At 50.4% G+C, this 14,706-nt stretch overlaps 6 protein-coding genes across 6 annotated transcripts; 3 read left to right on the top strand and 3 right to left on the bottom strand.

Annotated features, from left to right (window-relative positions):
• Positions 1-1,361: 1,361 nt before the first annotated feature.
• On the bottom strand, positions 1,362-3,440 carry CTHT_0051300 (uncharacterized protein; the record flags this gene model as incomplete). The annotated part of the gene is made up of 4 exons (XM_006695409.1): positions 1,362-2,848; positions 2,900-3,013; positions 3,132-3,248; positions 3,317-3,440. The coding sequence occupies 4 exons, from the start codon at positions 3,438-3,440 to the stop codon at positions 1,362-1,364; spliced, it is 1,842 nt and encodes a 613-aa protein (XP_006695472.1).
• Positions 3,441-5,230: 1,790 nt separating this feature from the next.
• CTHT_0051290 (uncharacterized protein) lies at positions 5,231-5,740 on the top strand (the record flags this gene model as incomplete). Its single annotated transcript, XM_006695408.1, has 1 exon — positions 5,231-5,740. One exon carries the CDS (start codon positions 5,231-5,233, stop codon positions 5,738-5,740), a length of 510 nt encoding a protein of 169 aa, XP_006695471.1.
• A 604-nt stretch (positions 5,741-6,344) lies between these two features.
• On the bottom strand, positions 6,345-6,803 carry CTHT_0051280 (uncharacterized protein; the record flags this gene model as incomplete). The annotated part of the gene is made up of 2 exons (XM_006695407.1): positions 6,345-6,460; positions 6,530-6,803. The coding sequence occupies 2 exons, from the start codon at positions 6,801-6,803 to the stop codon at positions 6,345-6,347; spliced, it is 390 nt and encodes a 129-aa protein (XP_006695470.1).
• A 701-nt stretch (positions 6,804-7,504) lies between these two features.
• Positions 7,505-8,969, top strand: CTHT_0051270 (initiation factor 2 beta-like protein; the record flags this gene model as incomplete). The annotated part of the gene is made up of 4 exons (XM_006695406.1): positions 7,505-7,516; positions 7,839-8,691; positions 8,749-8,815; positions 8,870-8,969. 4 exons carry the CDS (start codon positions 7,505-7,507, stop codon positions 8,967-8,969), a joined length of 1,032 nt encoding a protein of 343 aa, XP_006695469.1.
• Positions 8,970-9,586: 617 nt separating this feature from the next.
• CTHT_0051260 (uncharacterized protein) lies at positions 9,587-11,293 on the top strand (the record flags this gene model as incomplete). The annotated part of the gene is made up of 3 exons (XM_006695405.1): positions 9,587-9,907; positions 9,962-10,080; positions 10,138-11,293. 3 exons carry the CDS (start codon positions 9,587-9,589, stop codon positions 11,291-11,293), a joined length of 1,596 nt encoding a protein of 531 aa, XP_006695468.1.
• Positions 11,294-13,585: 2,292 nt separating this feature from the next.
• Positions 13,586-14,539, bottom strand: CTHT_0051250 (uncharacterized protein; the record flags this gene model as incomplete). Its single annotated transcript, XM_006695404.1, has 1 exon — positions 13,586-14,539. One exon carries the CDS (start codon positions 14,537-14,539, stop codon positions 13,586-13,588), a length of 954 nt encoding a protein of 317 aa, XP_006695467.1.
• Between the last annotated feature and the right edge of the window lie 167 nt (positions 14,540-14,706).

Raw genomic sequence — 14,706 nt, 5'->3', positions numbered from 1 at the left:
TGACAAGGCCGGAAAGGCGGGGTCGGAGGCAGAAGAACAGCTTTCGCTTAGTGGGCGGCTGAAGAAGCTATCGCGAGAGTACGGCTGGACCGCTCTGGGGGTCTACATGGGCTTGTCGGTACTAGACTTCCCACTATGCTTCCTGCTGGTGCGGACTGTGGGCACGGAGAAGATTGGTAAGGGCTGAAGTGTCTCCCTGGTTGACTGGCTTGGTAGGGATGATGTGCTGACTTTTGTGATTCTTGTCATCGTCTGAAGCCCACTTTGAGGATATGGTTGTACAGAGCGTCAAGAAAGTCATCCCTGAAGGAGTTCGGACTTGGTGGCGCGATGTTCGCCAGTCCCTCAAGGCGAGAAGACACGAGAGGACTGGGGAATTGGAGGTAGAGGTCATTGGCCACGGCGTTGAGGAGGCCGTGAAGCGGAGCAAACAAGAGGGGGCCAGTAAGTGACTTCAAGACTGCTATGATTTTTTTTATCTTTCCTTTTCATTTTTATGTTTTCTTTTTATTTTTTTTTGCACGCTGACGGCCCATCCAGGTTTGGCTACCCAACTTGCCCTCGCATATGCTATCCATAAGAGCTTCATTTTCCTCCGTGTTCCTCTGACAGCCGCCATCACTCCTAAAGTCGTCAAGGTATTGAGATCATGGGGGTGGGAGATCGGCAAGAGGAGGGGGAAACATGCGTGAACGTAGTTAAAACGGGCGTATGGTGTATTTCGGGATCTTTGTGTCTTGGGGCAAGCGTCAAATATTAGTACTCTTGCGAGCCACGATAGGAGGGAGATGATGCATTTAGGTTAGACCGGCGTTCGGTTTGGGGCAGCATCCGTGGATGAGCAAGCGGCTGGCATCTCGCATAGACTGTACCACCACCAATTTGTATTAGAATCTCCACCACCAAATGTATTATCAAAATCTCGTTGATGTTGCGAAGCTCGATAGTCGTCACTCGAAAATGTGATTCCCGCTCTTTGCAAATAGCATTATTCCTCTATCTTCAATGGTTCAATTCCTACTCCTCTAGGCTGGGTAGGCTTCACCATCGGGTTCTGGGGACAACTGCGGCCACCCTAAGATCGATGTGTACACACCAATCCTAGACGCATTTGGATGAGGTTGATTTGGGTTCAATAGGAAAAGCTCACGCCTTATAGTTCACGCCATGCTAGTCAACCGGGATAGTCATTTTTTTGGTTGAAGTCCCAGAGGACTGGTTGCCACGGCAACGAAAAGGGGAACTGCCATGGTGGTAGTGAAACTGGTGGGGAATGTGATCAGATTTGACCTAACTGTTAAGTCTGAGTTTTATTCCAAATCCATGGCTCGCTAAATCGTGTAAGCTTTCCCCTGCTGCGTTCAAGGGGACCAATTGCTCCTCTTCAACGAAACAGGTCGGGCGATTCGAGCGAACACCGTTGACCTTTGAGCCTCTACCTGGTCTCCCGTTGGATCACTGACTTGTGATCCATTGTCTTCACTGGTAAGTGTTGGCTGAAAATCTTGACCGCCCAGTCTTCTGACATCTCGGACTACCGTCCCGTTCACGGCTTCAACATCCCTGAAGTACAACTCCTCCTCCTTATCACCATACTGCCCCTGAATTCCAAACCAAAAGACCTGTTTCGAGCTTCCCCATCCACTGCTTTCTATCCCATCGCCGCTTTGTTGAAAATGGCCCTCGCCCTCCTTGCTTGTCTCCAGGAGCGAGATCTTTCCTCTCGTGGCCGGGAATGCCTCTAGGCCAGTGGCAAAGACACTCGCGCCGCGAACCACGTAGGACTTGCCCTGGCGCACGTAAGCCCATATCGAGAGGTTTCCTTGAGAAGAGATCGAGAAGGTTGAGTTGGCAAACAGAGGATAAGTATAGGACGCTTGGTAGTAAACTTTGTCCTGATCACCCTTATCACTCTGGCCAGGCAAATCACTCAAAGCCAAGTCGTTGCCAGAGATAACGAGGTCGTTCACTTGGTCGTAGCCAAAAGCCGTCAAACCACCACTATTACGATAGCGAAGTTCTTGAATCCAAGTAGCTGGTGACGAAGTGTGCTGTGTCTTGAGAAGGGGAGTGCTAATGCGCAAATGGCGCCAGACAGCAGTCTCATACGTGAGTGTCTCGTTGGTGCCATTGGCAGACGTCGTGACTTTGTGAGAAATAGCAATCGTGGGGGGATCCTCAAGAATAACTGGTGCACTCCCCGTTGTAATAGAAGATGTGTCCTCATCAAGCCAAAGGAATATCTTCCCTGTGACATACCAGCTGTCATTGACAGTTTCAGTGAGGTGACCTGAACCGGAGGAGTCATCAATTCCAGCCACGCGAATGGTAAAGGTGTGCGGATTGCCGTCACATAATATGGGCAAAAAGGGCGTGATGTCGATTTGATGCTCCCTAAGGTCGAATGCATGGATTCCAACGATAGGGCGGTGAAGAGATGGAACGACTCCCCCGGTGAAGATGACAGGGAACGGCCACTGAACACCCGCAAGCTGTCCATCGATTAATACCTGTACCTCTCGGAACGGGCTATACCCTGGATAGGGGCCTGCTGTTTCGTTGAAAGTGTCCACGGTGCTTTGGAGCACGTTAGCCCACCAAAACTCTTCCCCAGCTGTCTGCCCATTTGCTGACACAGAAAAGACAGCCCGACGGACGTTACGTGGAAGTATGATCGTGTTTGTTGCATTCTCCGCAGGGAGAGTAAAGTGACTGACTTCATTCTTGGCTGACCGCCGTGCTGAAATGGGGATTATCAAGTCGCTGGGACGTCCCTGGTCTGCATCCACATCGGCTTTGTAGAAGATGGCTGTCAACGTGGTATTGAAAATTCCAGTATACTTTTCATCTGTCATACATTTAGCAAGGTGATTCTCAGCTAGGAGGGCAGATCACTCACTGATTAAGTTTCCGAGATCAAATATGATCTTTTGTGGAGACTTCCAAAAGTACATGTATTCCGTCATGTCCTTCAGATAGATCCAACTAATCCCAGGAGGGACAGTGGGTTGTGCTGTCGATGTTCTCCCTATCGTCATGTCAGGCCAAAGGTTTTCTCCCCCCTCCCTTTCAATCGAACATTCAAAGCATTCTGAAACATGAGCTCTGGACTAGAGGACTAAAACACTTACAAACCTCAGTATTGCCGAAGTACATAAGAGCTAGACGGTCATATTGCCGTCCGTGACTGACAACGCTGAAGTTGAGGACGACTCTGTTGAATTCGCAGTCAGGGGGAGTATAATTCCCTGTGATTCCAGACTAGTGTCAAACGAGTTCCTAAGTTAGATATTGAGAGACACTCTAGCAAGCTTACCAATGTATGGCTGTCCGTAGCTCCAGGCAAAGTCGTGGCGCATTAAAAGAACGGTGCATAACTCAGGAGAGTAGTCCTTAGCATGACGAGTTGAGCCATCACTTTCAGCAGGACCGTCGGGCATTGGGACAGGCTGAGCAACTTCGAACGTCTTTAAGACGGTCCTGGTCGGAGCTGCGGCCGAGGAGGTAGCGGTTGTTGGATCATGCTCATTAGTTTCAAGTACCGGAGATCGCGAAATGATGGCATCGGGAACATGTCTGCTGCGGCTCGGTTTCGCCTGACTGTCCTCATTGGTGAAACTTGGTCTGATCACTGGGGAACTTCCTTCCAAGCCAACGATGCAATACCAACGCAATACTATAAGAAGAGCAGCTAGTGCTGCTAAGGAGTACCGTAAATAAGTATGGTTTGTTGAGCTTTTGGTGGTTTTATTGGCAGAAAAGAGTGGTTGTTTCTCGACGTCTGAATGGGCCATCATGACCTGTTTCATATTGTTTGATCCAATGACGAAGACTAACGGACGACATACGGATTAAACGGGCGAGATATACTACTAATGGATCAAGACAAAGCTGGTCGAAGTCGAGATAACAGTGTTGCTTGTTGTCCCAATAGAGAAGGTGCAAATCGCATTTATCCAGAGTCAACCGGGAGAAAATGGAACGGAGGGGCTCACCCCCGAGGTACCATTACCCTTCATCTCGGTGTTCAGCATACTGCGTGTAGGATTCTGGAAGGGTTTGTTATCTGGTTGATTGGTGCCAGATATTTGTGGAAAAGTATTCTGAAGTTGCTGAGAGAGATCCTTACCACCGTCTCGTACTGAGTGAACAACTGGAGAGCCTTGAGCAATAGAACGTACAAGTAGGATCAGACGCACGACTGGAGGGGGATAGAGAATTTATGTGAATGTCATGGGATCAATATTTCCCCTCTGTTCGTTTGCTGTAAGTTCCGTCTGCTGAGTAGGAGAAGCGCTTTCTGTTCTTATTGGCCGCTGGTCGTCTGCAAGGCCCTGCGCAACCATTTGGTTGCTGGGCCAAGAAGGGGATCGAGAGGTGGGGGTGGGGATGATCAACCATCGCGGGGCCGGTAATGTTCCAAGAAATCCGGTCTTGGCGTCCAATGATTGGCTGACGTATGTCCAAGCTGCTTGCGCGGCAGCTCACACTGCCTTGTGTCACTCTGCTTCCCAGTCGACCGCTTTCCTGCCATTCAACGAAGAACGTGTTATTAAACGTTCAGGCAAAGTCCGGAAACATAACATATACTTCTGGCCAGAAACTTTCGAATGAGAATTTGTGAAAAACTCACATCCTCCTTGGCGATGGATCGTCAACTGTAAAAGTAATGCAGAAAATTTAGGATCCACTTAGTAGATCTATGAAGTTCTATTGGTCCCAAGAGTAAGGCTGGCCTTAGTTTTCGCGCCTTGGCCCCGCATCCATGCCGTCATAGGTCCACTTTTCGAGTGCTTGGACCATAAGGCTTCCCTGCCAACCAGCCTCTCTTTTGCATTTGTTGCTGTTGTTCCCGCTCCTACCACAGCCATCCATGAAATTGGGCATGCTCTTTTGGTAGAAAGTCTTGTCACCCCACCCCCTCGGTTTTTCTCCATTGCTTTTGAATTTTTTTGTTCTGCAGATCAGAATACGTGGCTTCCTCTCTTCTCAACAACAGTCATCAAGAGGCCCATTTCATGAACAAAGGTTAAAGGATTGCTGCGGCTCTTCGTAACCTCAACAACCGGAACAAAGACCCCCCAAGAAAGCACATACCGACGGCTTTCTCCTTACACGAGTAATCAGCCCTCTGAAGACCACATATATAACTCGAGCGCCCAGCACGGAAAACCTCCTCTCCAACCCAATTCAGAGCAGGTCTGACTGACGAGCAACAAGCTGCTTTACCATGGAGAAACTTGGCCTGATCCTGCGAGCGATCCAGCTACTTTTCATCGTCATCCTGACTGGCCTTATCGGCAATGTGATCTCCACCAACATTAACGCCGCTGGATCCGCGACTGCGGCGATCAACTTTTCTATGTTTGTCATCGTCATATCCTGGCTGGCTGGGCTGGTCGGTCTGGCAACTAGCTTGATCGAGCGCATTTCTCTTCCTGTCCTGGCACTTCTGGGCGCCGACGCCACTGCGACACTTTTCACCTTCATCGATGCCGTTGTTCTCGCTGCGAAACTACGTGCCGTCAACTGCGCCAACACAGAGGACCGCTCTCCCAGCTGGATCGCCTATGGCAGTGCCAATGATACGAAGCGCTGCCGGCAGGTGCAAGCTAGCACTGTCTTCATGTGGTTCCTCTTCGCCACGTTCGCCACTGCCCTGACGCTGAGCTTCATGGGCTTCCGTCGTGCCGGTGGCAGCATTAGGACGGGTCCGACCATGTCGCAGGTTCGTGTATAAATGAACTATCTTAGTCACAGCTCTCTACATCAAGGTGCAAGGACTTGGAACACCGGTATTGTAAGGACTGGGTACAGCTGGCGATGAAAGGACAGGGTAATGATGTGCGTTTATCCTCTGTTATATGACGGTTCAAGACTATTGTATAATGACTGGGGACACACAACAGGGCTATTAATGGGATTATTAATGGGTATAGGATGTGAAAACGTTCTGGCGGCTGGTTTCATTTGTTCTGGGTTACCATGTATGGGTTTGGTGGTGGCGGACAGTTTTAGTTTATACTTGTGGGTAAAGGAGGTGGGCGGGATCTTTTATGTTGAGTTCGGTAACAATCGCCCTGACTTTCTACAAGAAATATGCTCTGGACGTATATTCGGATCCATTTAGGCCACAAACACATCTCTTGCAATCCCAAAGCGTATACAAGACTGCCGTGATATCTTCTGATTCCTGTGTAACGACCACACAAAACTTGTATAAATGCTGAATATATGACAATCCCTTTCCCCAGAACTCCTTGACAACCCAAGTTCCCTCCAATACTAGATACACTCTAGTCAATATGTACGAGTTGCTCCTCCCAGCCGGTAAACCCGCCTAGTCATAATGATGCTGCAGGCTTGATCGATTTGGCTGTCCCGCTGACAGCGCTGAACGCAGGAACATTTCCCCATTGGATCTCAACGCCGTATTTCCATTCCATGAACCTCGCCCAACCTGCAAACAATCCTATGTCAGCTGCGAGACATTCGGGCAAGCTACCTTGCCGGGGAGGGAAAGACTCACTCCAATAGGCGAACTTGCGGCCCAAGAATCGGCCGAGAAACGGCATGACTGTCATGCTAAGCAAGAGCTGCAGCTGCTCCAGGCTGGCTTCCCACTCTTTCTGAGCATCAGACTTATACTCGTCGTCATCCGAATGATCCAGGATGCTGCTCGAGATGGAGGCTACGTCGTCGTTCTCGGACGCAGCAGAGCTCGCAATAACAAAGGAGGAGGAACCAGTGCTCGTCATGCTCGCGGACATGCTCGCGCTGGGGGACCGTGCCGACGACGCCATGTTGGGCCGGAGTCTGGCTGACTGGAGCTATGGGGAGCTCAGGAGGGGACGTTGAAGGGAGGGGTTGTCGGTGTGATGGCGGCTTGAGATTCGTCACTTGGACACGGCTGTCTCCGTCACGGAACGGACGAGGACAACTCAATCGGGCGCCGGCATCGACACTTAGCTAAGGGGAGGAAGGGATTGTTGGAAAACAGTCTTGTTTGGATGGCAACCAGCTACTTGGTTAATCGATCCACAGCCTCACAGCTGGTGCTTCCTCAAACCGCCCGACAACTGGACCGGCACCTCGATTACAGTATGCGCTTACGACACGAACACTGTTGTGTCCAAACTGGCTGCCACCTGCCCACAGCTGTCTACCCCGCCAAACGGCCAACTGCGGCGGGCCGACTGCCCCGCTTATCAGGTGACTTTGCCTTGACTCACAGAAAGCCGCCCAACGTCATGAAGACGGTGCCAAAGTTCACAGTCGTCGCCAGAAAGTCATCCATTTTTCCCAGCGCATCGACTGCGGCAGCAGCAAATCAAGTACAGACGTGAATAGTTGGTCTCTGAGCAATATTCAGGGCCCAGGTCGCGTTATATACGCAGCAACTACACGTCCAGATACCAGGACTCATCGAAGAACCAGCCAAAAAAAGGCGGTGGGGAGTGCCACTCGAAGCAGCGCAAGGGTGTGAGGTTTGCAGCGGCCAAAGATGAGCGCAGAAGTAAGTTTCGAGTTTTGGCAGAAACCCTCGAGCAGTCCTTCCCCCCTCACCAGGCAAAACGCCTGCATCCCGCTTTCCCTGTGCGTTTAGCTTGCTGCCCCTCCAGCGACGGGCACCTCGAAAGTTCTTGACTTTTTTTTTTCCCTAACTCCCTGCCTTTCCGGCTCCATTGACGACCCTCGAGCACACGAAAAGAAGAAAGGAAACCCCGGTCCTTTCTTTCAACGCCCCTCTCTGCACAAGTGTCGGTTGCCGCAAATCGGAAATTTCCATTTTCGAGACCCGAGCTTTCTCAAAGAACACGACCTGCTAACAGATACAGGATTCCACAAACTACAGGCGTGCCTCTCGCAAGTCGGTCCAATTTACAGACGAGAAGCTGGTTGTCGACGCCGACGGCAGCGTGACCATGGTTACTACGCCAAACGACGACAGCAAGGAGACAGCCATGTCGCATACACCCCGTACGCCGCCTCTCTCCGCCGCGCTCGGCGCCTTTACTGACGGCAGTTCAGCACCTGCGACCGAGCCTGCGGCAGCAGATGGCGCCCCAGCAGCCGAAGTCAACCCCAGCGCCGACCCCGATGGTCTCGACCTGTCGCTCATGAAGAAGAAAAAGAAGAAGGTTAAAAAGGAGGAGGGTGACGGCGATGCTGCCCCGGCTGGCGACGACGGTGCGATCGACCTTACCATGAAGAAGAAGAAGAAAAAGAAGGTGCTTAAAGAGGATGATGAGTTCTCCAAGAAGCTGGAGGCTTTGAACCTTGAGGGCGGCGAGAGCGCCGAGGCCGCAGCCGAGGAGGCCCCGCAAGAAGGGGACATGGACAAGGGCACGGGCATCTGGTCGCACGACGAGACGAGAACTATCAACTATGACCTGCTGCTCAACCGCTTCTTCACCCTGCTGGCCCAGAAGAACCCTGACCATGCCTCCGCCGGTCAGCGCTCGTACAAGATTCCTCCTCCGCAGTGCTTGCGCGAAGGCAACAAGAAGACCATTTTTGCCAACTTGCCTGAGATTTGCAAGCGTATGAAGCGTGCTGAAGAGCACGTCACGGCCTATCTCTTTGCTGAGTTAGGTACCAGCGGCAGTGTTGACGGCAGCAGGCGGTTGGTCATCAAGGGCCGTTTCCAGCAGAAGCAGATTGAGAACGTTCTGCGCACGTATATCATTGGTATGTCTGGCAGTTGCAAATTCTGTTCCGTAGTGGTGCTGACGGGTCGTTTCTCAGAATATGTCACCTGCAAGACTTGTCGCTCTCCCAATACTGAGCTGTCTAAGGGCGAGAACCGTCTCTAGTATGTTCCCTTTCCTTCTCCCTGATCTCCGCGACTAGTACTGACTATCCGCAGCTTCATTACCTGCAACTCGTGCGGCTCTCGTCGTTCCGTTCAGCCCATCAAGACTGGTTTCTCGGCCCAGGTCGGAAAGAGAAAGAAGATGCAGGCTTAAGGAGTCTCCTCTTTATGCCTTTCCTTTTATGTACTTTCTTTTCGGTTCCTGTCTGCACGACTAGAGGTATATTAGGGTTGGGGGCACTGCTGGGGGTCATAAACAGGGTTTTTCTCCCTTCTCTATCAGTGTCTCGGTGGCTGGCCCTGGGACAACCATGGGACGATGCGTCGACCGAAATGCGTGTTCGTTCATGGGATCTAAAGTTCTGAGTACGTACGTAAACATGGGTTTGTAGCATGGCAGCGTGAACAGGGTCAGAAGCTTTCTTAGTTTGCCGCCGAGAGAATGACGACGACCGGAGTTGATGGATGGCCAATGACACTGCCGACAAACAGAGGGATTGACACGAACCTGTAATCCAAAGCACATGATTCCGTTATTGATATACAAAAATGTTGGAGCAATTACAGAAGCGGGCAGAAGATGATGCAGTTCGATATCTCACGATTTTACCCCGCGATATAAAGTGGGGTTCTCTCAACCCACCTCCATCCTCTCTCTCATCCTTCCTCGGCTGACTCGTCTCATCCCCCCTATCCCTCCTCTTGGGTCGTGAATCTTCCCCATCTCATCGCCACCTAACATAAACATAACCAAAAAGAGAGAAAGGAAACATGGCAATCCGTGAGCTCACATCAGAGCAGGCTGAGGGCTCCGAGTCTTCGCTGACAATGCCTCCTTCCGGCCTGCCCTCTGCCAACCCGACATCCTCCTACTGGCTGAGCGAGCCCTCGCCGATCTTGCTGGGACATCGCACGACGGAGGAGCTACCAGTCGAGACAGATGTCGTTGTTGTCGGTAGTGGCATCACGGGAGTGTTCGCGACGTTGTTCTTGTTGGAGAAAAACAGGTTGGGTGGGACCATCAAAGGGGAAAGCTTGGAGAAGGTGGTCCTGCTTGAGGCAAGGGAGGTTTGCTCTGGGGCCACTGGAAGGGTGAGTTGAGTGTAGGTCAACAAGACTTGGAATATGCTAATGACTCTTTCATAGAATGGAGGTCATTGCCAGCCTCTGGTCTACGGATCTGCTCCGGCCGTGGCGGCATTTGAGTTGGAGGTGTTCAAGTTCATGGAGAGTTTGGTTAAGGAGGAGAATATCCCTTGTGACTGGTACGTTGAGCTTTTACCTTTTATCATTATCTCGCCGGACCATGCTAACAACTACAGGGTGAGCCTCACGGGCGTCCATGCCTTCTATTCCGAGAACATGTTCGAGCTCGCTGCTGCGAGCGTTGATCAACTCCAGCAAACTCACCCGGAGTTGGCTGCCCAAATGGAGGTCGTCAGGCCCTCTTCATCTTCAAATCAAGGAGACACCCTTGCTTCACTCCGCGTGCCTACTGCCAAGGGTGCCATTGTCCAGAAAAAGGCAGCTTCTCTATGGCCATATAAGCTCGTTACCCAAATTGTCGAGCGTCTGCTAGCCAAGTATCCACCACCAACCTTTAACCTTCAGACCAACACTCCTGTCACCCAGCTCACCCGTCATGAGTCGGGAAACCGTTGGGTTGCGATTACTCCGAGGGGATCCATCACCGCACGGCATGTTCTTCTTGCTACCAATGGTTATACTTCCCACCTGCTGCCTGCTTTCGCGGATTTAATCGTTCCTGTGAGAGGACAAGTCGGCGCGTTGCTACCCCCGAGACCGAAGGTTGATGCTGGAGAAGGGAGCCCAGCCAAGCTGAACCACTCGTATGTATTCGCTGCTGACCCGGAGATCGAGACTGGTGCAACTGCGCCGAGAGATGACTACCTTGTCCAACGCCCAATGCCGACGGGGGAGCTGATCTACGGTGGAGGAAGAAGATTCGCGCGAAGCTTGGGGGTCGGCGAATGGAGGGACGATGAGCTGGAGCCTCAGGTGGCAGAGTATCTGCGGAAGAGCTTGGCGCCAGTACTGGATTTGACCCCCTCCTCTGCCAATAGTGATGAAAAAACACCCACGAGGGAGCTGAATGCTTCCTTTGAGTGGACTGGAGTGATGGGCTACAGCCGAGACCAGCATGCGTGGGTTGGGCCCGTTCCAGAGAGCATGGGCGGTGGTGAAGGGCTTTGGATCTGTGCTGGGTATACCGGACACGGCATGCCAGCAGCGGCACTGTCTGCCCGAGAAGTCGTCAGACAGATTTTGACAACTAATGGTGCCGAAATTGAGGGTGATGCGAAGGATGGGGTGAAGTTGCCTCGGGAGTTTATGGTCAGCGAGAAGAGGATCATAGAGGCGAGGACGCTGCCGCCACTTGCGCAAGGATGGGAGGCGACGAACTTTGCGACGTTAATCACTAGCACGGGACTGTTGGATCAGAGGAAGGCAAGCTAAGAGGATTGGCAGCCATGCTTTAATAGAATGAGAAACTCTGTTTATGGAACCGGTTGTTTGGATAGAGTAGGTATAGGCTGGAGCGACGAAGGCCATGAAGAGGTAGTTGCAAGAACGGAAAGGAGTTGGAGAAAACCACGATTATCTAATTCGCAAAGAATTTCGTCGACAGTTAGTCCATGGACAGCTTACCCACATAATATTCAGTCATACCTGTTCGTATCCTTATCATTGTTGTTAGTTCGCCGCCGCAAATGGAGCTAGCCTTGCAAACTCTTTTCCCCGTTGCCCTTGCAAGCAGCTAAGCGCGATGGCGCGGTAAAAAATCATAAAATGCGCTTGCCTCCAGGAGCACCACAGGCCTTGGTTGCTACAATTGCCTGATTTCAAAGAGGCTCCTTGTAATTTTGTTCTGGTCACCCTTTTGGCTTTCATCTTAACTTCCCCCTTTCCTGCCCATCCCTCCACTAAAGCACGAGATTCACAATATCATCATAGCAGTTCCAGAATTTAGACTCTCTAATTTCGTGAGCAGGTGTCCCAAAGAAGATTCTCCCTCTTGGACTACAACCTCGGCAGAGTTCCCGTCTAGGAATTTGTACCAGCACACGACAATAGCTTAAATATTCTGCAAGTCTCAAGAGCGTTGTAAAGCTGAGCGTACTTACGGATTATACCTCATAACAACCCCTGTAATGTTTTTATATTCTCTCTGACAATGGCCAGATGCTATGCACTCATCAACAGGGACAGTCCTGTAAAGTTCCCCAAGCAAGAGGGCTGCATACCACAACCAGTGAAAGATTTAACATGAGTGCAAGGAACTTCCGAAAAATAATCCAAAAACACAGTGGTAGTTCTGAATGCTGTGATGCTTGGAATCCTATGCTGCTAAGACTAGCCACCAAACACAAAAACAGCACAAAATACAGATATCTGACTGTATGCGGTTCCTGCAGGGCAGCAAGGCAAATAGTCAACAAGATACATCAATATGGCATAGAGAAACATCCATGTTTTCTGCGGCACACGTGCCATTCAACTTCCCCATTTACCCGATGTCAACCTGCCCAACTTTTTGGAGACCCAGAGTTCAGTCTTGTGCTCAGCGATACGGATCAGGAAGCAACGCCGATTGTTGGATTTCCTGCATGTCCCAAGTTTCTAGAACATCCTGCTACAATAGTCGACGTTGCATCAGGAGTTTGTTAGGACGGAAGGCTGTTTAACATTCAACTTTAATTCGCGGTCTCTGCTGCGCCCCCACGTGGCATGTACCAACCCTTGATAGCCTGGAATCCCACCCGGATCATGGATATGCAAATAGCTAATCCCTTTCGCTGCTCTCATAATCGAGCTAAGATTATGGACATAAGGATCGGGAATGCATCCCAATTGTTCATGTGTGGAAAAGCAGACGCAGAATTCCAGACGTTAGATTCGGCCAATTTCCTTGAATGCCATTTGCCAACAATAGCTCGATTCGGCCAAAGTTTTCTTTCCTAAGACGCCGGGTATGCACCAATGAATTACTGTCATATGCCTAATGAAGTAACAATCTTGCAGCTTAACACGAGATGAAGTACCACCCACACAAAACCCACGAAGTGTTTCATCTTTTTAACAGCTTCTGTTGCTCAGTTTCAGTCACACAAAGACTTACAGGAAGATCTCTGAGTTACACAAAGTATGGCAGTTATGTAACGGCAAGCAGTAAGGTTGTAACACCAACTGGTACTTGGTAAGATAATGTGGAGTCGGTAGCATCTTGAACTTGAGTGATCATTGATATGCAGGGCATTGTGCTTAGAAAGACTGGTGGATTGCAGATTGAAATCGTCCTGGATAATCATTAATCAAGCGCATGACACGGCAAAGTTTGCACATGGCTCAGAGATTTATGATCTAGCATGTAGCTATGGTAACCGCGTGTTAGTATTCGTCATTACATGATGTTCACTGTCATTCTCTCAACATAAACATGGCGCTTGAGTCTTACATGGTGCCTTCCCCCCCCCCCCAAACAAAACGATATGTTTGAAGACAGTATGTTGTGTACCCTAAGAAGTTCTTTTGGCTGTGAAATACCTATAAATGCTAAATGTTCAAGAAATTAGAACATCCAAGAGTAATATAATTGGGCAACAGTGAAACTGACACCCCTTCCAAACAATGCAATACCAATGATGCCGTGATACTGATGAATACCTAAGTCCTTAATGTCTATCTTTTTTTTACCTTTACACCACCACTTCCTCCATACTCAAATATTCCATAACAAATGCTGCAGGATTACGTTGCTCCCTTCCAGACTTGTTCAAGCCAAGTCTTGAACTTGAGAGGCTGGAACTTGATCCCAGCGCGACTGATAGCATCCATGAGGTTGGTATTGCGGACGTAATAGCGTCCATCAGCGGTTTGGAGAAGACGCTGATAGTACAACCACCGAAGAAGGTCACCCTCTGTACGGCACAACTCTGCCTGAGCGACAACTTCATCGTATGTGCGGGTAATCACACCGAAGGGCATGCCGCGAACCGCAGCACAAGTTTGGACCAGATCCTGAACTGTCATTGAGTCTCCCCTCATGCGAAACTCCTTTGGCCACGAATCGATACCTAACTCTATGGCGGCGACAACAAACTGAGCAACGTCGTAGACCGAAGTGAGGGAGACATGAGCGGAGCGACCACTTGCGCCGTATAGGATAACTTCCGCTTGGCAGCTCTCGACATTGACGAGATAGTCGTCAGGGGTTTGGATACCACAACCCCCACCAATTTGGTATGCTTGTAATCCTCCAGGGGCGAAACGCTCCATGAACAAGCCGCACGAAAAGATTGTGTAGTTCATCTTGTAGGACTTGGATTGCGACCATTGCTCCAGAAGTTCCAGCGCGGATTGAGAACCGCGATCGAGGGGATCTTGAGCTGGCCTGTGGCTTAGATCTCCCTCAAACTCAGAGGGAACGAATACGCGGACCCGAGCTTTGCGCGCTGCATCAATTAGGTTGATCTGTTCACTGCCTGAGATGGTCGAAATTACCAAGTCGATACCCCTGAGGGTATACCGCAAACAATCAAGGTTGTCGTAGTCGACGATGGCGACTTGGGCACCTGGACAGTATTGTTCGATTTCAGGGTGGCTTTGCCTGGTTAAGACTAACACGGCATGATCGGTCTGACAGAGCTGCTGGACCAAAATCTGCGCGAACCCTCCGGCTCCGACAACAGCGATCCTAAGCATGACGAAAGAGTTTGTCTTCTCCGAGGAATCGAAGTTTATGTGCTAAAAAAATCCTGTTTTAGAGGAATAGGGTGGCTGATGCTACCTGGAGATGCTTGGTAGTCTTGAGGTCTGTCTGAGTTGCTCACAAGAGGGCTATCCACCAACAGGGCATGATGATTTTATAC

The sequence above is a fragment of the Thermochaetoides thermophila genome, assembly GCF_000221225.1.
Source record: "Thermochaetoides thermophila DSM 1495 unplaced genomic scaffold scf7180000011820, whole genome shotgun sequence".
NCBI lineage: Eukaryota > Fungi > Ascomycota > Sordariomycetes > Sordariales > Chaetomiaceae > Thermochaetoides > Thermochaetoides thermophila.
This window is presented reverse-complemented; position numbering and strand designations above follow the sequence as displayed.